This window comes from Ctenopharyngodon idella, chromosome 10, assembly GCF_019924925.1.
Source record: "Ctenopharyngodon idella isolate HZGC_01 chromosome 10, HZGC01, whole genome shotgun sequence".
NCBI classification, from domain to species: domain Eukaryota; kingdom Metazoa; phylum Chordata; class Actinopteri; order Cypriniformes; family Xenocyprididae; genus Ctenopharyngodon; species Ctenopharyngodon idella.
The window spans coordinates 46,966,937-46,991,318 of NC_067229.1; the positions used below are offsets into that span (position 1 = coordinate 46,966,937).

Below are 24,382 nucleotides of genomic sequence, written 5' to 3' on the forward strand. Positions count from 1 at the left end.
ATGACTTGAAAGGTCATAATTATGAGATAAAAAAAATCTAAATTATGACATACTAAGTCAAAATTATGGCATATATTTTTTGACATAATTTAGATTTTTATCTCAATTATGACCTTTTAAGTCATATTTGACTTTTTATCTAATTTTTGACTTTTTATCTCATAATTATGACTATGTCGACTTTTTAATCTTATAGTTATGACTTATTCAAAATTGACATACTATGTCATAATTATGAGATAAAAGTTTTAAATTAATATTAAAGACATAATGAGATAAAAGATTGAAATTATGACACTAAATCATAATTTCAAATTTTTTCAAATAATTTAATTAGTCAAAATGAGTTCAAAAGTGATAATTTAATCAAGATGCACACCAGTAATGTTTTTTCTAAGGCACATTTATAAAAGCTACTTAAATGCCCTAATTGAACTAAAGCCTAATCCTGGCTTAATCTAAACCCCGTCTGTGAAACCGGGCCAAAATGTTATAATAATGACTTTTTATCTCACAATTATGACTTAGTATGGCACTATTGACTTTTTGTCTCATAATTATGAATTAGTATGACAATTTTGACTTTTTATATCATAGTTATGACTTATTCAAAATTATGAATTATTAATAATAATTTGTTACATTTATATAGAGCTTTTCTCGGCACTCAAAGCATTACATGGAGGCAGGAATCTCTTCAACCACCATCAATGTTCAGCATCCACCTGGTGGATTTGTAACGACCACAGCGTGTCAGGACCTCGGTTTAACGTCTCATTTGAAGGACATATTACATCATATGTATGAGATATATTAAAGACATGAGATAAAAAGTTGAAATTATGACACTACATCATAAATATGAGTAAAAATGAGATTAAAAAGTCATATAAGATAAAAACTCAAAATGATCGAGATAAAAAGTCACGATTGATGTAAGTCATATTTATGACATACTATCTCATAATTATGAATTTTTATGCCATCTTTGACATTTTATGTCACAATTATGATTTAACAAAGCATGTTGTTTTTCTTATGTGGCTGAAAATGGGCTTCCAAAATTTATAGTATGAAATATGTCACATAGTGGTTGGATGCTTGATCGTGTTCTTTGGTCTTTAAGAACCTTTTGAACCAGCGAAGAGCTCAACGGTAACACATTTTTGCCTCTTCGCTCTGATCTGTTCTGGTACTGTCTGATACCTGGAGGAAATAGTTCATGGTTTGAATGTTGACAGGCCTGTCTGGAGGGAAGCGTGTTGTGAATGCAGTTGCCGTGTGATTTGTTTGTGATTTTCATTTCGTGCCATGTCTGTCAGATTAATTGGTGTAATATGCAGAGCCTCTCATTTTGTTTTCATTCATGTTTTAGATTTGTGTTTTTCAGGTGGTTTATATTCCATTTGATTCTATGCTAATCCAGTTGGAATGTGACCTTGGAGTGTTCCAACGGAGTTTTGAAAATAGAAGGTTTGAAACGACAGATCTCTTCAAAATTCAGTACTTAGGTAATTATTATTTAAATCATGTTGTGTTGGGTTTTTTCTGTTATAAATTTCTGCTTTTTGAATCTACACTAAATGTCATCTCTTTTGTGTTCTGAACGGCCCAGGTAAATAATATCTCCAGATCGCTCCTTGAATGGTAAAGGACTGTCATAAATTAGTACACCGAAGCCTTCCTGGTTTTATGTTCTTCTGCTGTGCTTTGTGAATTGTGGACCATGAATTTATTTGGTCTTTAAAAGCAACATGCAGTTAGGCCACAAATTTACGCTCCGTGCGTTCAGCGGCTTTCCAGACTCGAGTGTCGCGTCCACCGAGTGACCTCCATTCAGACGCTGTCTAATTTACAGTGCGGCCTATGAAATGCCCCCCATTCTCAAAGGATGAATTACTTTCTGTATTGAAAAAAAAAAAAAAAAGAAATACCTTGATCTTTAGCCCTTTCCTCACAGAACTGTAAGTTTTCCAAAGAGCAAACAGCAGCTGCCCTGCGTGCCGCACGGAACATAAAAACACCAAAACGAACTGCTGGAAAACATGACAACATGCATTTTGACAACAACAGTGGTGAATAACACAGACCTTCTTCCATTAGGATCTGAAAGCAAGCAAAGCCAGATTGATCCAGTCATGGGCTTGTGTGCGTGGCAGATCTCTTGGAAAAGCCCACGGCAAACCATTGATTAGGATGTAATTTATTCCTGAGTAAAGGGTAATGTAAGCAAAGTATTTTTCTGCTAAATGTGATTGTGATGTATGACAGCAGGGCAGTGATGCCGACAGGTATAAATGACTGAAGGTGATGAAGGGCTTTAAATTAAAACCTGTTAATCTAAACTAAGGCATAAAACACTGAGAAAGTCGAGAACGACATTTCAGGCTGAGCTGCCCTTTGTCGCATTGCTTGACTAGAAACAGATTCATTTTTAAACTATTTCTTTAAAAACGTTGCTTTTTAAAATCAGCATGAAATTGCATCCGTGTCCTGTTGTTCTTCCATAATGTGACATATTTCTGAGTCAAAACAGGATATTCATCATATATGAACTGATTTTATCCATAATTAGATGGTAAAAACTCTCTCTGTTTGTCAGGCGAATGAAAATAAGCGGGATTGATGATGTCAGTCGTTTTAGAGGCAGAGTAAGTTATCCGCCTACGTTTTCAGCTGTGTAGTTTTTTTTTTTTTTTTTCCATTCATTTTTCCCCATAAGAATTTCAAAAAAAAATGTATAAGCCATGAACCAAGCCAACCAGCTACAATGTGAATCATAACATTACTAACTTTGATTTGAAGCAAAAAAGAATTTGACAATCGGACAAAAATGCAAAGGTACAAGACTGTTAACAGCCATAGTGATAGAAAGAACTACAATCCCATGAAGCATTGCGAACAGCATAATTGAATTAAAAACCATGGAGAATATTTGAGAGCGTACACTAAAAAATGCTGGGTTAAACACAACCCAAGTTGGGTTGAAAATGGACAAACCCAGCGATTGGGTTAAATGTATTCCCAACCTGCTGGGTAGTTTTATTTAACTCAACTATTGTTTGAAAATGACTATTGCTTGTTAAAAATGAACCAAAGTATGTTGGAAATTAACATTTATTAATATGTTTAATAAATTAACATTTATAAATAAGTTTAATGAATAATAATTAAACGATAAACATTTATTAAATTGCTTATTGATAAATGTTAACCTTTTGATTATTATTGTTGTCTCTAGTAATTATGTGTCTGATTTTTAATTTTGGGTTCATTTTAAGCCAGACATATAGTCATTTTAAACAATAGTCCTTGAAATTAAACATAACATCACCCTCTTCCTCTGAGGTAAATTCTTCCAGAATTATTCCTCAATGCGTCTCAAAACAATGTACATGAATCTGACTATCGCCTCAGAATTTGTCTTTGAATAGTGTGCGCTCTCCATGTGCCTGGCCGCATTAGCGAACGACTGACATCTCTCTCTTTTGAAACAGATTACATAAACAGAGAATATTTGTTTTTGATTTGACTTACATTATTTAAAATGTGACATTTCAACGTTAGACATATGTCTCATGTTTGTGTGATAAGTATTCACTTAATTACAGTTCATTTTCTAACAAGTATCATGTTAGTTTTCTTTATTTTGCAAAAAGCACAACATTTTGTTTTTACTGTGAGTGTACACAAATAAAAGAAGACATTTCACAGTTTTGAATGATGTATAACTCTTATTTGTATGTCCAAAAATTGATACTGCACTGGTAAGAACTGGTAAGAAAAGAACTGAGGTAGAATTGTGTTCTTCTGTCATGTTGATTTTATTGAAAATGTTTGGTCACTATTATGGTGATCAGTGTTTTATTTAGTTGGGCAGTTTGACTCTTTGCTTTTTATGTCAGTTTGTGGTTTTTGTAATGGTGTTTGCTAATTTTACACATTTTAAATGGTTGACTTTTAAGGAATTAATTTGATTAATTCTAACTCAATTCTTATATGATGAATTTAATTAATAATATTGCTTGTAATCTGTTGCTACAATTTAGTAGATATAGCATATTACTTTTTACAGTGTAAGTTATCATTAAAAATTAAAAGTTTTTAGTTCTGGAATTCAAGCATTTTGTGATTAATTATGTACAATAAGACCAGGAACATGAATTAAGAAAGTAAATTGAGTCAATTTTGATTTATTGATTAATTTAAGCATTAATTAAGATACAAAGTACATGACAAAAATAACTGCAAAAAATGTCTTTTTATGTTAGTTTTGCATTTTAAAAAGTGTGTTTGTAGACTTTATACATGTCATTTTCTTCATTTAGTTGGTAAGACGTGGGAGATTTTCAGATGAATTTGTCAGTAAATTTTACATAAATACTTGTGTTGAATAGCTACAGTTAAATTTGTTAATATGATATCTAGAAAAAGTTATTCAGGCGTCATGGTGTAAATTCAAAAAGTAGCATCATGACTTCCAGAAAATTAATCTAATTAACACTCATTACCTTCAACACTTTGCGTTCAGTTCACACACGATCATGTTCTGTTTTTAAATCGTCCTTGAGCCTTCAATCGCACACACTCATTTGTGAATTTTGCTTATTCCTTTGCTAATATATAAATAATTGTTCGTGCTTGGAATATGCATGAACACAGGAAGGATTAAGAATCGAGCCGTGCCGCATCATTGTTGCAGATTGATGTCGCATCAACTTGTTCCCGTGAAAATCAAAACACACTGGAGCATTAGCCTATCTGATAATCCTGTATTAATGTTTGCATAAATTATTTACATGCGACGGCGGGATCTTGTGCTCACAAGAGTGTGTGAAATGCAAATGAGTTTGATTACTGTAAAGCATACAAAACAGAGTTCACAGGATATTTGGGAACATAAATATGTATTTTCGGGGACGTGTGCTCTCAGAGGCCATTGAAAGTGTTGGTGGGTTTGTTTTGTGTGGTTCTCCGCGTGTGTTGGTGTCGGTATTCAGGCGGTTGTGGCTGATTTAGAGTGTGGCAGCATCGGTAACAGTCTAATTTTGGTTTTCAAAGGAGCGCTGGGCTTTTCTGGAGGAAGTTCAGCTCTGGACTGAAGCTCGTCTTCTGGGGCCGCATTGATCTACATTCGTGTCACGTTACTCTTTTAAGAGCCCCTTTCAGCATCGCTGTTGTTGTAGGATAGGGCGTTACCATGGGAAATAGCCGAAATAGCCATTGGAAAAAAGAAGCACAACTGTGATCCGAGTCGCTGAGCTCAACGGGGAGTCAGAAGAACAAAACTCACTCCTGTGAAACTTCATTCCCTCTGACTCTGAATCTACATGTTCATTCATGCACACGTGAGATGCACAAATGCTGCTTAATAAGTACAGAAGAAGATTATGGTGGAAATGTGTTTACAGTCTTAAAAATGCAAGTTGTTTAGGTTTAGAGAAAAGCACTTGTTGTGATGTCTCATTTTGGGTTCTTCAGATCAGTGTTTCAATGCACCAGAACATAGATGGTTTTAAATGTTAGGGTTAGGGTTTCAGTTTATAGTTATTTATATATATATGTGACCCTGGACCACAAAACTAGTCATAAGTCACACAGGAATATTTGTAGCAGTAGCCAACAATACATTGTATGGGTCAAAACTATCGATTTTTCTTTTATGCCAAAAATCATTAGGATCAAAAATGTATTTTTGTGAGTAGATATGCATTGCTAAGGGCTTCATTTGGACAACTTTAAAGGCGATTTTCTCAATTTTTTTTTTTTTTTTTTTGCACCCTCAGATTCCAGATGTTATTTTACAAATATTGTCATATCCTAACAAACCATACATCAATGGAAAGCTTATTTATTCAGCTTTCAGAAGTTGTAGAAATCTCAATTTCAAAAAAATGGCCCTTATGACTGGTTTTGTGGTCCAGGGTCACATACACATACAGTTATTTTTAGTTTTATTAATATTTTGAATTGGCTTTCATTTATATATTTTTAGTTTTCATGTTAATTTTAGTTTAATTTTTAGTAATTTTGTTATGTGCTTTTATTTTGTGCTTTTTTTTTTTTTAATTGTGATTAATCACATCTAACATAAAAGTTTATATATAATGTATAGTATAGTATGTATGTATGTATAATATACATACATACATACACACACACAAACTTTTGTGTTAGATGCGATTAATCGATTTGACAGCACTAGTTTTTTAAACATTGCTATTTAAATTTAATTTATTTTTATTTAATTTCATTTATAGCTTTAGTTTTATTTATTTCCAGTTAATAATTTTAGTGCTGCAACTTCCATTTATTTTCAAGGCAACATTTCTAATTTTTTAGTTAGATTTTCAACTATATATATTTAACTTTATTTCAGCTTTATTAACAGAATGTTTTAGTAGTTTTAGTTATAGTTAACGATAATAATGTACATTTTAAATACTTTCTTTCTTGCATTTAACACAAAAGGAGAATTTCCAACATGCTGTTAATCTAATGTCGAAGAAATGCACCATAAAAAGAGTCCATACGATGCGTGTGCTATATTACAATTTCATATGATGCCTTGTGTGAGAAATAGATCCAAATTTAAGTTATTCGCTGGTAATCTTCTCTATTGTAGCTCAAATCTAATTTGCTTGTGCAACTTCAGAGTTGAAACATGCATTGTTGTCAGTGAATAATGACTTAAGTTGGGTCTGTTCCTTCCATAAACCTGTTGTACAACTTCAGAAGACTTGGAATATAGTGCGTGCATGACTCATTTGGACAATTTTTATGGGGCTTTTTTTGTCTTGACAGTACATTATGGTGCAAAAACTTTTTTTGTTTCTAATTAGAACTAAATGTGCTACCTAGAGATTAACAGCTACTTTTGTGCCACAGAAACAGTAACTGCTGCTAGTGTTAATTTAATAACAACACTAATATATAGATATTTTTATTTTGAGATTTAAGGGCGCTCTTAAAATAGAGCACAAGTATGTGTTCTTCAGGATGTTGTGTATTAGGAAACACTTGCATTCAAAAGATCCATGGAACACACACACACACACACACACACACACACACACACACACACACACACACACACACACACACACACACAGATCTGTCCAAAAGTCACAGTATTCAAAACAAAACATCTATTTTCTCCCCATCCTCTTCTGGATTCACAAGCACACGGGTATTTGAGGGTCTTTTGTTCAAATAACTCTGTCATTAGATTCTGTTTGTGTTTCTTCAGAGTAACAGCACACACACACTCTGGTGTGGAGTTCCTCTGAGGTTTTGTTGAGAGGTCTTGGCTGGTACGTTCCTCCTGAGAGACAATAAGTGATTTACTTTCTCATCGCTGGTCAGGTGGCGTCTGCCGCATGTCAATCAGAGAGAAGAATGTGTGGTGGTGGAGGAGGAGGTTTATCTGGACGTGATGTCAACACAAGGGTTATATATATATATATATATATATATATATATATATATATATACACACATGCATGTATATTATAACTGTTTACTGATGTTATTTGATACAGTATTTGGACTTAGTTTTGCACAAATCCATGTTGTAATAAAGCTGAAGGGGAGCTGCAGCGCTCATGTAACCCAAGGTTATTCGTCCATGATAGTTAACCTGACGGACGGTTCTCCTTAGAAGAAAAGAGCGCTGGCCTTTGACACTCATGTTACCGCTCTCTGCCGCTCGACCTCCTCAGTATTGTTTATTAGGCTTTATACCTGTGAGGACATGTGATATATCTATTTAATAGTCCAATGGTTGCAGTGAGAGAAGTCTGTCAGCGGTGCGCTCGACTGTGATGCTCATGTGAGCATGACATCAGACACCTGAATGGAGCCAGTAAAACAGGGTTTATGTTTCCCAGCTGCTGTTCAACAATTAGCCTCCAATTCTTTGATTATGTTTTCCTTGTTGGAAGCTGAAGACATAAAGTCCCATTTGGGTCATATTTCACCTCAAAATTGAGAAGTTCTCATTATTGTAATGAGAGTAAAATCTTTTTTAGCAATGAAAATAATCCTTATTGCTCTATGCAAAAAAAAAAAATCTATTATATTATTATATGTACCGATGAGCCAAATCATTATGACCACCTTCCTAATATGCTGTTGATCCTCCACGTGCTGCCAAAACAATGGCGACCTGCAGAGACATGGACTCAGTAAGAGCCCTGAAGGTGTGTTGTGGTATCTGGCACCAAGACATTAGCAGCAGATCCTTTAAAGTCCTGTAGGTTATGAGGTTGAGCCACCGTGGATTGAACTTGTTTGTCCAGCACATCCCGCAGATGCTCAATTGGATTGAGATCTGGGGAATTTGGAGGCCAGTGCAACACCTTGAACTCTTCATCATGTTCCTCAAACCATTCCTGATCATTGTGTGCAGTGTTGCAGCGTGCATTATCCTGCTGAAAGAGGCCACTTCCACCCGGAAACAGCTCTGTCATAAGGTGTGTACCTGGTCTGCAGCAATGTTTAGGTAGGTGTAGGGTTGGGAATCGAAAATTGATTCCAATTCTGGAATCGGATACTTGTTATAAAATTAACATTAACAATCCTGTGTGCTCATTTTAATGTGGTTTTCAAGCGCAAGAAGACGTGAAAGAGAACTCGGTTCGGTGCTCACACTGTTTTCTGTGCTGGGCACATCCAGAATACTGAACTGTGTTTTCTTTTGCGTCTTTTTGCATTTAAACGGACAAATACACACAAAATTATGTCAAAATATCCTTGTAAACACACTCGGTTATGTCTTAAGTGAACGTAACAGTTGAGAAAAAAAAAACAGATGTGTAGCAATATATTGGATTCGTGCATTAGGTCTCAAAGTGACAGCAGCCTAAAAAACCTGCTGCCGTCTGTGTCATTACTGTTAAAGAACAAAAGAAAAAGAGAAAAAGAAAATCACTCACTGACTGAATAACTTTCGTTACTTTAATAAGGAATCAATTTAATTTATAAAAAAAAAATGCTTTTCTATTTTACATTTGATTTCAATTTCTGAACTTCAGAGCTTATGAACTTGATTTGTTCATTTGTTCTTATTGTATTACTGACTGTATATTTGTCTTTAATAATGTTTGAAATTTATATTAGTCAGTCTAGTTTATTAGTTGTTCTTCAGGCTGCTGATATTAGTTCATGGCATTCAGCTGCAACAGAACGTTTTGCAAGATATAGAATAAATTTGTTTGTTATCTAAATGTTTGGCTTCATTTTTTCTTTTTTTCTTTTACCATTTTGTAATCAAAACTCAGAAATGATAAGAATCGGAATCGATGAGCAGAATCGGAATTGGAATCAGAATTTCTAAAATTCAAACAATACCCAACCCTAGGTAGGTGGCACATGTCAAATTGACGTTTTCCAGCAGAACATCAGATCTTCACACTCCCTCCACCGGCGTGTCGTCATCTCACAGTGCATCACTTCCCCAGGTAAACGGCACACACGAACACGGCCGTCCACATGATGTAAAAGAAAATGGGACTCATCGGAGCAGGCGACCTTCTTCCAATACTCCAAGGTCCAGTTCCATCACTTGAGTGCCCATTGTAGGCACTTTCAATGGTGGACAGGGGTCATCATAAGCACTCTGATTGGTCTGCAGCTACGCAGCCCCATACGCAGCAGAGTGACCTTTGTGCCACAGTAGAACTTCGACTGTTGACTCGGACCAGACGGGATAGCCTTCGTTGTCCTTGTGCATCGATGAGCCTTGGGTGCCCAAAACCCTGTCACCGGTTTGTGGTTTGTCCCTCCTCAGACCACTGTTCGTAAATTCTCACCACTGCTGACTGGGAGCAACAAACAAGCCTTGCCGTTACAGAGATACTCTGACCCAGTTGCCTTGCCATAACAATTTGCCCTTGTCAAAGTTGCTCAGATCTTTATTCCAGCCCATTTCTCCTGCAACCAACATGTAGGCTGCATCCGAAAACTTAGGCAGCTAACTTGTTACCTCGCTGCCTTATAGGCAATGACTCTGCAGGCAGTGTACCTCACGAAACAGATTTCGGACACTGACTTCTGAGGCAGCGTAATAGTTTAATGATCTACAGGAAAATAGAGCGAGGTTTAGTGAGAACTAAACAAATATTTAATTACTACAGTAGTAATTTCTCACTAGAAGAAGTGGAAAACGTTGGTCAAAATGTGCATTTACACACAGACTGACCAGAAAATGCAACTTTCAGACACCGTCTTTCTTTTTCTAGCTTAGCTGTCACTGAATGGAACGCATAGTATTGTGGGATATCAAAAGCAGCGAAGGATGCCTCTATGCTGCCTTCAAAAATCGATCAGATGAAGGTATCTCCGGAGACAGGAAGTGTAGCTAACATTGGATTTGGACGTGCCTTGATGCCTTCCTACCTTGGAATGTGTCCTCTGAAGGCAGAATTTTTCAGCTTCTGGATGCAGCCCTATGAGAACTGATTGTTTTCTTACCATCTAATCTACCCAGATCTTAATATGTGTCCTTGTTAGGAGATAATCAATGATATTCACCTCACCTGTGACTCATGACCCCTCAAACAATGTTTTCCCTTTAACCGTCTGGCTAAAAGCTTTTATTCCAGCAACAGGGTTCTGTTTGTCTAAACCTTTGTGAAGATCTGAATAATTCAGGTGAATAAAATGATTTTATTTTGAGTGCATGTAACAGTCTCTAGTTCACAAGTTCTGTATGTAGTTCAGTATTAGTTTTTAGCAGAACATAAATGCACTCACAATTCACCATGATATAGGTTTAAATCTGAATTAATTTGCTTGACATCAAACACATTTTACCTGCAATGTAGAACATTTGACATGCACAGTTACTGGTTTAATTTATGAACTCATACAACAACTGTGGCTGTCATTTGGATATGAAACATGTATGAACAATGACGTTTTCAGAGCTTTGGAGGAGGGGAATGTTTCCAGCGAGTAACATTTACATTTCTTTTTGGCACCACATGAAGACTTCAGAAGACTTGTAATATACTGCATGAGTCATACAGGCTACTGTTATATACTTTCATGGTATTTTTTCTCCTTTTTTCGGAGCTTGACAGATGTGGTCACTGAACTGTTGTTGTATGGAAAGGAGCTGCATAATTCAAGATTTCTCTTTTGTGTTGCCCAGGAAACTTTTTTTGTGTGTTTGATTCCCTAAAATTGTAATAAATTGTACCCTCTATGTGTGTGTGTGTGTGTGTGTGTGGAAGTGTTTCTCTCTCACACACAGATGTACTGCGGCTGATGAGACGCTTCACCTCATTCACAGCAGCAGCAGAAGCTGAGTTCTGATGTTGATTAACTCCACAACTGTTCTCTGTTATCACAAATGGAACAAATTCATGCCTCATATGAATGATCATCTGCATCAGACTATTCAAGCAGGTACGGTACGGTCAACTGAGTTAACTTGGCATGGTGATTCACACCACTGATTTAACGTTTGCATACTCGCATGCTGGTGAAGAATAATTGATGGTTTTGTCATAATTAATGAGGCTTTATATTGAAAATGAAAGTGAGTTTAATTGATGTGACACAAGACTATTTGACTATATCTACTATGAAGTACTGGAAATAAAGTTAATTAAAACTACACTTTTAGCAGTTGGTTTTCTTTGCATTTAAATCCACAAACACACACACACACACACACACACACACACACACACACACATATATATATATATATACACACACACATATATACAGTCAAACCAAAAATTATTCAGACACTAGATATAATTTTTAAAATCTCTTCACTAGTGGGTGCAGGACACTATAGTTCATTTATGTTAGTGAGGATAGCAAAATAAAGTAAACTGTGACATATTATACCCAAAAATACTAAATACAGTGGACTACCAGTAAAACTGATAGAAATTTGGGACCAAAAATTATTCAGACACTGACCATAATTAAGTTTTTTTTTTCTGACACAGTTTAACTCTGAGATCTTTTCATATTTTATTACCATTTTTTGTAACTATAGTGAATAAACGGGATTAATGAATGAAATGTTAAAAGGTGTCTGAATATATATATATATATATATATATATATATATATATATATATAATGCAATGCAATTCTGCATCCTGTTTGCTATAACTCAATTTAATTGAAATGTGAATTTGAATTTCAAAGTCATTGTGAGTTCTGAATGGTGCAATTATTTTGAATATAAAGTGATGTCTGACAGCATTGCTGATTTTTCTTATAACCTGATGACATTAATTTAAAGGGGCAACAGCTTCAAACAGCGCTGTGTGTGTGTGTCTGCGCGTGTGTGTGTTTCATGCAGACTGTATTCAGATGTTTTCGGCAGCAGGATGGCGTGAAAGAGCCACTGAGAGCAGAGAAAGCGCGCGCACACACACGCACACACACACTCTCTATCGCGCGCGCTCGCTCACTCAGAGACTCGCGCTGAGGAGAGTCAGTCAGTCTCATTCCAGCATCAGTCGCGCATCATGGATCTGCGGGGCTCACACACTATTGGAATGATTTTACCGCTCTATCTTATCTTTTACTTCATCACAGGCTCCATTAGTAAAGGTGAGTATCTCATTATTCATATTATTTACAGGTAATCTGAGGTTAAAAATGACTTTTCTGTCGGATTTGTATGCGCGCGAGAGGCTCGTTTGCGCTGACTGGAATAACGGCTGTAAGTTGAGGAGGAACTTTGCTTTGCGCCAACCTGATATTAAACTACTAATTCATCTGATGTTGATTTATGATATTAGTTCATGTAGTTTATTACATCGTTTGGATGATGTATTATATAGAATGTGCCAGTCTGAGAGGGTAATTGATTCATTAATTCAACAGATTATGTGACGGTGTTTTACGCATCGAATGAGTTTGATCGAGTTTATATATATATATATATATGGAATATCTGTTGTGTGATTGTATTTCATATAGTCTCAAAAATGAGCAGTTTTGTCTTTTGAAATCTCTGTCATGTATGTAAATGAGCGTGTATCGGAGGCGCCGCATTGTGTTTTATGCGCTCATGTCATATGGTGGATTTATGACTAACTTATTCATAATAGTTTCATATTATTTGATAATATTATGTTATTTAGAATATTTTAATATTAAAGCATTAATAGCCTATTAAATATTTGCAATAATTATAAAAACTTTATAGCCTAATTTGTTATTAATGCGCATGCTCGTTGTGACGTCACAAAAGTCGATCGCGCCCTTTATAATCAACTGAGCTGTTAATGCATAGTTGACGTAGCTGACGTAAGTTACGCTGCAGTAGCTGTATAGCTACTGCATTTTCTCATTGTCAGAAATAGATTATGGGAAAACAATCTTAAACAGCCTAGGATGGTTTCCTGGTCAGTTTGGTCCGGTTTGCCGGTTATATTGGGGTTTTGGGTAGTTTTTAGGTGGTCAGGATGTGAGACTTGCTAACCAATCTGCTTTAACCTGCAAACCAGCTTAGGTGTAGTAGATATTTAGAAATGTTGAAGGTTGTAACATGTGTAAAATTGTTATGCTATTCTGTATCAAGACATTTACTAGTGGATTTTATTGCTGAAGTCTAGTCATGATCTTACGGCTGATTGAAACATCAGAACTTATTTGATGTTTAATACAGTTATGTGGGGCACCAGGGGCAAGAGCTTTTATTATGTGTCGCTTTATCACATTGCACTTGTATCTGATGTTATTGAGGCAGGAGTCTTTCTGACTTACAAGTGAAGCGACCAATTTGTTTTTAGCGTCATTTAGGGGTGGATTTATATAAACCACAATGGACCATTTTCACATTTCCAGGGTTCTCAGAAATGGAAATTGTCATAAATAGTTAAACTTAATAGTGGTGAATGGAAACTACAACATATAGTTTTTACATTCCCATTTGTAACTATTTTGTTTTAATTTTTTACAATTTTACTTGAAAATTAAAAATATTAGTTAATTTTAATGCTAATGATTATAATTTAAAGATTAAATAATACATTAAAACATTAGCATGTAGACTTCAAATTGTTAGTAAACACTGCATTAAAAAAATCAAATAAAAAGTCAGTAATCAAATGAAAATCAAAGAAACACATTACAGGTAACAGAACAAGTGACCGGTCTATTGTACTTATACTTTAAGACTTAATGAACAGATCTATTTTGACATATCAGATTTGTTTTGTTCGCTCATTGTCAAACATCACGATTTCAGATTCAGTCCCTCATTTTAATATAGTTGTCACTCCCAAACTTTGCAGTGTGTACTTGGCAGCATGAAAAATAACACTTTTATTCAAATAATGAATGGATTATATCAGAAAGCGATCAAAGAGCGCTGCCTTTATAATCAGTGAAGCTGCTATCACTTCAGTTCAGCCGCAGCTCAAGTAAAAACTCCCATTATAATCTAAAAATCTGCCTATACTGCACTGTGAATATCTTATTTACATAATTTTCATGATTATAACAAAATGATTTGCGAGCGTGCAGAGCTCGCACTGAACAAAATCTGGCATATTAAGGAGATTCTGCCTAACTTAAACACCTCTGAGTGGCCATTACGTTCACACGCTCAACAAATATGTCTTGTGATTGACTACAAATGCTCAATGCTGCAAAAACACGTTGTAAATAGAAACCTTTGATGCTCTTCACAGATCGCTCACACAAATACAGACAGGGGCGTTTGAAAGCAATGCCTATCAACGGATACCAGATTGACCTGATGCTTGGTACTACCAGTACCACAGAAAGACTGTTACATTTTTAAAATTTAAGTATCGACTTGGTATAGAAGTACCAGTACTTTTGATAACCCTAGTGAGTAGACTGTGAAAACAGAACTTCTGTCCATCGGAAAGGCATATATGCTGTCTTCTCATGGATAACTAGTTAACCTGGCAGTGTTTGGTAAATCCAGTGACTAGTTCTTTCTCAGAACTGCTCACTGCATCAAACTGGTGCTTAAAGCTACTCATTTGTTAACAAGCACTTCTCATTTGTGTAATTAAATCGCAGCTCTAAGCCATATCACGAATTCGATTTTATTTTTCGATTAATCGTGCAGCCCTACCTATGGTTTGCATGAAATCAACCAGTTATGTTTGGTTGCATGTTTGCATTCAGTTTTGCATCAGACGGTCAGTGACTAGGGTGACTGACTTCAGCACTTCCAGTGCAGACAGGGTGTTAGCATTTATTTTGAGGCTTTCAGCCGTATTTGGTCACGGATGTTGAATCTGGAATGGAGGAATACATCAAAATGAGCTTACTAGAGTGGATCACGGGGAATTACACTGATGCAGTCTAATACAGAGTGATGCCTGCCACCATAAACGTTTGTTCACACTGTGTCGCTCCAAAAGAAGACAGTGACATCAGGCTGTGGGTGTGTATGTGTGCGAGGGTGTTCGTAATGAGATGCATATGTGTTGTAATTGAAACAGATGGTTATGAACTTTGTAAGCCCCTGGCTCTCCACAGCACACAGCACTCCAGGATACAATATCTGAAGTGATGGATGCTGGATTCTCCTCTTCTGTCTGCATTAGAAACGAGAGCACGCTGGTGGCCAGACATACCTTACGTTGAAGTGCTGTAGCAGTATAATGGTACAGTGATGATATCTCCACTCAGAGATACTTCAGAGACTATCATGGTACCCAAAAAGCATGGTATTTTCTTGCTGCATTTTTGTTGGTGATATGGATGTTTCCTTTTTTTAATGAAACTGTGATACAAAGGTCATTGCTAAGGTAAGGCAAGACCATCTTCAAGTTTCTTTGATCTTCTGGAATGTGCATCTTCCTTGTTCAATGTGTGTCTGTGAGTCTGAACACAGAATCAGCATAAATATATAGATAAAAATAGATATTTGCGACTTTTTATCTCACAGTTCTGACTTTTTTTTTCTTGCAATTGCGAGTTTATATGTCGCAATTCTGTCTTTTTTTATTGATACATTTTGAGTCAATTGAGACATAACGTCTCGGGTTACGACTGTAACCCTAATTCCCTGAGAACAGGGAACGAGACACTGCGTCCTAGAACGAAAATGGGGAACGCCCTCATTTGCGTTCTAGGACGCAGTGCGAGTTCCATTTCGAAAGGGAAACTCACAATTGCAAGAAAAAGTCAGACTTTTGAGAAAAAAAGTCACAATTGCAAGTTTATATCTCGCAAGGCTGACTTTTTCTTGCAATTGTGAGATTATGTCTCAATTTTTTTTTTTTCTCACAATTGTGACTTTTCTGACAATTGCGAGTTTATATCTCAGAAGTCTGACTTATTTTCTCAGAATTGTGAGTTATAAACTCTCAGTTGCGAGTTATAAAGTCCAATTCTGAGGAAAAATTGTGAGTTCATGTCACAATTCTGTCTTTTTTCTCGCAATTGTGACTTTTTTCTCGCAATTGCGTGTTTGCCGCAGTTGTCTTTTTTCTCATAATTCTGATTTTTATTCTCGTAATTGCGAGTTTACATCTTGCAAGTCTGACTTCTTTTCTCAGAATTACGAGATATAAACTCTCAGTTGCGAGTTATAAAGTCTAATTCTGAGGAAAAATTGTGAGTTTATGCCGCAATTCTGTCTTTTTTTCTCGCAATTGTGACTTTTTTCTCGCAATTGCGAGTTTGCTGCAGTTGTCTTTTTTCTCTATAATTCTATTTTTATTCTGGTAAAGTCTGACTTCTTTTCTCAGAATTACGAGATATAAACTCTCAGTTGCGAGTTATAAAGTCTAATTCTGAGGAAAAATTGTGAGTTTATGCCGCAATTCTGTCTTTTTTTCTCGCAATTGTGACTTTTTTCTCGCAATTGCGAGTTTGCTGCAGTTGTCTTTTTTCTCTATAATTCTATTTTTATTCTGGTAAAGTCTGACTTCTTTTCTCAGAATTACGAGATATAAACTCTCAATTGTGAGTTATAAAGTCCAATTCTGAGGAAAAAAAGACAGACTTTTTTCACAGAATTGCGAGTTTGTATCTTGCAATTCTGATTTTATAACTCACAATTCTGACTTTATATCTTGCGATTCTGACTTTTTATCTCGCAATTGCGACTTTATATCTTGCATTTCTGACAAAAAAATTGTGAGGTGTAAACTTGCAATTGCAAGAAAAAAGTCAGAACTGTGAGATAAAAAGTTGCAATTACCTTTTTTATTTTTTTTATCTATTGGTGGAAACAAACTTCCATACAGTGCTGTTCTCATTACATTCTGTTTACATTCCATTTATTGCATGTGATTATTCTAAGATTGGCATGTAGACGGTGTGGTTATGCAGATACTTTTAAGCATTTTTTACTTAGAATTCAAACAACATGAGGATAACTGAATATTGAACTGCATCTGCATGTCTTTAGGATTTTTATTTATATATTTATACTTTGTGTCTCATGATACTGTACAATTTTATATAGACTAGTGATAGATTTTTTTTTTTTTTTTTACTTTTTTGAAGAAACTGTCATTCTAGGGTGTTGATAATTGTTTTCTCGTTCAATGTGCGTCTGTAGGATTTTTCCATCTGTTTTTGTCATCCAGCAGGTGAAAATTATAAATCTGATCACTTAAAGTAACAGCACACCTAAAATGTTGGTGGAAACTATGAGTACAAGGTCATTTTTTGTTGAATCTTTTTTGTATGGAAAACACTGTAAGCTCTATAAAGCACAAGCCTGAAATATCCTGCTCATGTCCATATGAGACTGGGTCTGAACACAGAACCAGGGCACAATCAAAGCCAGCCTTGGACCCAGCTGGTTTCTCTGGAGGAAGTGGGCCGAACATAAACCACTGAGCAAAACTTACATGTGCGTTTGGAGTCCACACAGGGCTGTTTACATCCAATGACCCACTTTCACTCTTCATTTTTAAGTCCTTGTGCCCTAAAGAGCCATCAACAGAAGCTTCATTTCTGAAATCACTTCCATTCTTCTTTTAACCTCCAAGGTAAATTTAGCAGGATATTATTATATCTTGATTTTGAAAATAGACTCAGGGGCTTGGTTGTGTAGTTTCATACTGGAATACACACTTAAGTATAAAGGTTCTTTGCAGCAAAGCATCGTGGGCTGTTTGGGGCTCTTTAGTTGTTTGTTTTTTTGGAGATAAAAATAAGTTGTTGATGTTTCATTCAAGGTTTTTCAGATCAGTGTTTTGGTTTCTAGGCTCCTTAAAGCACCAGAACTAGATGTTTTCCTAAAGAAGCATCAATAATAATAATAATATCAACAATATTTACTTATTTATATTTATATATATTTTTTTTTATTTATATTATTTGTTTATTATATGAATTGTGCATATTTGTATTTATATTATCTTTTACTTAAATACATATTTTTTATTTATTGAGTCTTCCAATTCAATACAGTTCTCAATGCATTCTATTCACATTCCATTCATTGCCAGAGTCACAAAATGGTGTGCTTTTTCTTATAGAAAATTGTATTTTTATTGTGCTTATTCTGTAATCAGCATATAAACAGTGTTATTATGTAAATATATTTAAGCAATATAATTATTTTGGGCTGTTTAAGGTTCTTGAGATGCTCTTTGGTTCTTTGAAGATGAAGTCATTCTTGAGGTTTTATAGGTTCTTCAGATCAATGTTCTGGTTTCTTGGTTCTTTTATAGCAAATGTTTTTCTAAAGAACTAGAGAATAAAAAGCTCTCTTAAGACTTCTTGTGTTGCATCAGGCTGTAAAACCTATTTAGATCATTTATTTAACAGTGTATAAACTCTTGAATGGGGTAATAGTATTTCTTTTTTGACACTCTGGCTTTGTTTACCTATTTGTAATAGCAATAGGCACAGAAATGTGACTGTTACTAGTACAGATGACAAATAGAGCGGTCAGTGAATTAACAGAGTAGTGCAGCAGCAGTTTTTTCACATCAGGCCTGAGCTGTTCATTCTGCCAAGAAATTATATTCAGCAGCGAGTCACACTAGGTGAGATCCAGGGCTGGTTTGTTGGCTCAAAATCCGCCTGCCAATCACGTCTAAACACTCAGTGTCTGCACTAAGCATATCAGGAGGGGTTTCCTATCTGATCTCAGGTCAGAAAGACTGACATCCCCTACTATGTTATCTTTGCTTCCAGGTCGTTTATCATTGCCGAAAGCTGGTCTGGAGGCATTGAAGTGTTCAATTTAATCATGACTGTGTAGCTGCTTATGCCTGATGGTGTGGTGCGCTTTATGATAAAACTTAGTTGCCACCAGAATGTCGTGGAAGCTTAGTCATAATTGTGAAGTATGTCGTCGTTTATTGCTAAAAACGGGCAACAGAATCAATTAAAGAGCAGAAAGAAAGGATATGCCAAGTGTGGGATGGAGTTTGGCTGAATTTCAGATTCTCTAGATGTTGGGAAGCGGGTCATGATGATGAATGGAAGCACGAGGGAAGAACCTCATCGTTAAATCTGAAGTTAATGGTTAAGTAGTTCAAAATTCTGAGGAGTGCAACATTGTGACACTTTTAGAATGTTAATCTGACATGTCAAATTCTGACTCAACCAATAGAGTGCATTAGTGCCCGCCCACTTTTTTAGCAGCATTGGTTCTGGAAGTATTTTTTCATTCATTTTTTCCCATAGGGATTTTTAAAAAAAGCCTTCATTAAAGCGTTCCAAGCCATGAACCAAACCAACCAGCTACGAGGTGAATCATAACATTACAAACTTTGATTTGAAGCAAAAAAAAAAAAAAAGACTGTAGTTAAAGGGATAGTTCACCCAAAAATGAAAATTCTGTCATCATTTACTCACCCTCATGTCATTCCAAACCTGTAAGATTTTTACTCATCTTCAAAACACAAATCTGGAGATTTCTGTCCCTCCATTGACAGTCTTCGCAGCTACCACTTTGACGTTTCGAAAAGTTCATAAAGAGATCGTAAAACTAATCCATATGAATTGAGCGGTTTAGTCCAAATTTTCTGAAGAGACTTGATCGCTTTATATGATGAACAGATTTAATTTAAGCTTTTATTCACATGTAAACATTCATCAACATACACAACCAATGAGGTTTGTTCTCGCGCGTCAAGCAAGTACGGTTGAGTTTCTGTTTATGTTCGCTGGTCAATGTTTATATGTGAATAAAACCCTAAATTCAATCTGTTCATCATATAAAGTGATCCAGTCTCTTCAAAAAAATTGGACTAAACCACTCGATGGATTTGTTTTATGATCTCATTATGAACCTTTTGAAGTGGCAAAGGGGTAGTTGCGTAGACTGTTAATGGAGGGACAGAAATCTCATTAAAATATATTTCATTTGTGTTTTGAAGATGAACTAAAGTCTTGAAGGTTTGAAACAACATCAGGGTGAGCAATTGATGATTTTTTCATTTTTAGGTGAACTGACCCTTTAATGGCTTTAGCGAGGGAAAGAACTACAAACCCATGAAGCATTGCGAATGACATAATTAAAATAAAACCAATGGAGAAATATAAAACTAATCATTTAAGCTATATGATTATATCTATGGAAACCTTATAATATAATTTAATTTTAAGTTTATTGCAAAATGTGCAAATATATACAAATATTTAAGCATTTTGTGAGTTAGCAAGGCCAACTCAATTGTCATTCGCAGTGCTTTATGTGAGTGGGTGTTCCCTAAAGAGCTCTTTTGCTGGCTACAACTCTCTGATTGGTGGAATTTTCTGCACTGCCTAATGGGTAATGTAGTTTTTTTTTACCACAAATTCCGATGTTAAACATGGTTATTTTAGAAGTATGCTGAATTAATGCCTTCAACAAAAAGCATATACCATCGATTAACAACCTCATAGCTCACAGTAGGTCTGCCTTTAAAGATTTATAAGTTATTATTAATAATTTATTTTTCTTCCGTGACCCGACTGTTGCACTCTATGTAACGACTATCTGTTTGATTGGCCAATGAAGATGGAGGGTTCAGGAAACCTGTTTGGAAAAAAATCTTTATTTTTGCAGTTTTCATTTATTGTAGTGGCACAGATGGACATGTTGTTAAACTGAGGTTTGATAGCTGTTTTGTTTGCTACTTAGGTTCTAGTTTGTGTTGATTGGCCATCAATAGTAACTATATGTGGAAATATGGTTTGTATCTCCCACAGTGAGGTCTTTGCCCCATCAGGATTTATCGTTTATCAATTCTACTAGTTGTTTGTATGGAAAGAAACATAAACCCTCAGCATAAGATCAATTTGCTGTGAATATGCTCTGTATTTCCCCGCAAAGCACATTGTCCATTATGATTCATGGCAGCACGGTGTCTCAAAGAGCCTGGACGTCGGCACGGGGCGAAGCCGAGAACAAATCACCCTCATATGTCTTCTTTACTGTCAGTTATGAAAATGTGTGAATAGAAAGTCAAACGGTGAATGGGATTCTCATGGAGTCAAGGTTGCACACTAGTGGCAGATGTGTTTTTTCTTGTTGAACTCGTGGCAGACTCTCATGCATTTGCATTTATTAATACAGACCGCAGTATTTAAGCCCAAAATTGGCAGGAAATTACGCCGCAGCCGTCAGAGACTCAAGGCCGAATATCTCTTAAGGCTTTAGCATCCAAACCAAAGCACATTCATCTCACACACCTGCCACGGCTGATAGGTGATACAGCCCAGAGAATTCATCATCCTGAGCGATATTTTGTCTACAGAATATACTGCACTTGGTCAAATATTTCTTTAGCTGTCACTGTGGAGTACATTTGGGAAGAAATGTCATTTCTTTTCTGTGCACGTTAGTTTCGAAAACAAAACACTTAAAGGAGATAGTTCACTCAAAAATGTAAATTCTGTCTCTTCTTTTTACTTAACCTTGTGTTATTGATGTTTTTTGAAGAATCTCTTACAGCTGCATAACAGGCAAACAAAAAAGGTATTAAGATAACTTTTTCGAAAGATATGGTTTTATTCAGCAAGTATGTATAAAATTGATCAAAAGTGACAATAAAGACATTATTAATATTACAAAAGATTCATGTCTCAAATAAATGCTTCTCATTTGCACTTTCTATTCATCAAAGAATCCTGAAAAAAATCATGGTTTTCACAAAAATATGAAGCAGCACAACTGTTTTCAACATTGATAATAATCAGAAATGTTTCTTGAGCAGCAAATCAGCATATTAGAATGATTTCTAAAGGATCATGTGACACTGAAGACTGGAGTAATGATGCTGAAAATTCAGCTTTGATCACAGGAATTAAAAGTTATTTGAAACTGTAATAATATTTCACAATATTACAGTTTTACTGCATTTTTGATCAAATAAATGCAGCCTTGGTGAGCAGAAGAGACTTTATTATTATTTTTTATATTTTGAGAAAAATTGAGTTAAAAGTTTTCTGAAGGTTCCCAAACAAAATCACCAGCAACAAGACCCTAAAATCCCTGGTAATATCACCAAATTTGGCACAAACCAGGTCAAAACACATATCTATAGGAAAATATATATTCAACTTTTTTTCATGATTCCACAATTGTTTGATTAACATTAATGAAACAGACAGCCTATATATCAAGAAGACCTACTGTATCACACGGATCTAATATAATGTTACATATCATCAGATGTTTTCCCCCAACAGCTAACCTTAATGTTCACTTAAGACATAAAAGATAATGTTTGTGTGAATACTCGCCAAGACAGATTTTTTGAAATACTGTATTTCTGTGTGTGTGTTTATCGGGATCACACGCTGTCTGAGGCGTCTTTGTGCGCACGCTTCAGATCTGTCAGTTAGCATGAGTAAGATTGTTTTGTTTACATTAGCATGAGTTTGAAAATCACATTTCATTGGTTCAGACTTATGCCATCAAGAATTTGCTATGAATATTCACAAAGTTGGAATGCTGCACTTTACAACGATACCAAACTTGTGCTGAGGGAAGAGCCAGCCGTCCAGAAGCGAGCAGAGAAAAACGGCATTTTTCATGGTCAAAGGAAACATACAAATAAAGATACTTTTAGATGTTTAATTGCTATTTGGAGCATTGGGATCGCTAGATGAAGGCTTGCTGAACTCATTTTTGTGAAAAACTAAATTTTGACCAAAGTTGACATTGTAGTGAACAACAGACGTGATGGCACCAGAGCTTCACAACAGACATTATTTTGTCCCACTTTGATTAATACAAAAGAGTCTGATAGGACCCTCAACACCCTCAACTAAATGACTATTGTAATCAGAACTGCCAAAGGTGGAGGACAGGAAAGATGACATCAACGGCCCATTGATGATAGGCTAATCTCATCATTGTTCACCTCAGCCTCATGCCTGAGTTCAAGGTGTGAATGACCATGGACTCCTAGGTCTGCCAAACTGGTTCTGGCTAGAGCACAGCAAGAACAAAGAAATGCTCAGAAAGAAAGACATTTTCTAAACATATTGGCTTGAAATCACCAAAAATGGACAGAAATACTGTAAGGAACATGTCCTATACATCCTTTTACTCATCCAGGAAACTGTGCACACACTGTGGAAACCACACCTGGAATAAAAGCCAATGCAACTGCACCCACTGAGACAGAAGTGTGATAACTCAACCAATTCACATCACGTTTGGACTCTACGAGTTCAGAACACTGCCACAAGGACTTTGAGAAAGGTTTGAAAAAGAAATAAAGCATTTCCAAGGTCCTAAAGACATTGTTTTATTTAACTGTGTATTTTGGAACAATACAACAAGTTTCACAGGATGAAAGGTGGGCGTGGGACGGACACCTGGAATGCTGTGACCCAATCACATCACCACATCAGGAAAGGTGGGGATTTTTAATCCCCTCCCCAACAGGAAGGAATAAAAGCTTCCCCAATTGAACAAACCTTTGTTCTGAGTTTCTGACTGGTGCCCCGAAATATTGGAAGGAATCATCTGACTCAATATTAATATTAATACAGAATATTAATATTAATATTTAAGACCATAAATAACTACATTTGTGGTGCCCTCATGTGAGGCTAATCCAAAATCACTACAACATTTTTCACTTGCTTTGCCTGTAGCTTGAAATTAGCCTGCATTCTGACTCATTTTACCAGCACGGGTCACATATATATTTTGAATTTACTGTATGCATCTCTTCTGAAGTCATAAGATAGTTTTGTGCGAGTATACGATTCTTTACGGTGTGTTTTGGACCTTGACAGTCACTGTCATTATGAATTGTTATCTAGAAAAGAGCAGCATAAATTGTAAAAATTGTCCCTCCTGTGGTGTAATACAGAAAAAGATAACAGCATGTGGGTTGGGAACGAGTAAATGATGTCAGAGTTTTCATTTTGGAGTGAACTATTCCTTTAAATGTTTTCCATGTTTTATATCAACAGCCTCAAACTCTCACTAATAGACTGT

At 35.7% G+C, this 24,382-nt stretch overlaps 1 protein-coding gene across 3 annotated transcripts in view; it reads left to right on the plus strand.

Annotated features, from left to right (window-relative positions):
• The first annotated feature begins 12,423 nt into the window (after nt 1-12,423).
• The window catches only part of cntnap3 (contactin associated protein family member 3), a 122,765-nt gene continuing 110,806 nt past the window's right edge, over nt 12,424-24,382 (plus strand). For all 3 annotated transcript variants that reach the window (XM_051909751.1, XM_051909753.1, XM_051909754.1), the window contains exon 1: nt 12,424-12,585. In XM_051909751.1, the coding sequence (XP_051765711.1) occupies nt 12,501-12,585 (85 nt within the window). In that variant the 5' untranslated portion in view covers nt 12,424-12,500. The remainder of the gene's footprint in view (nt 12,586-24,382) is intronic.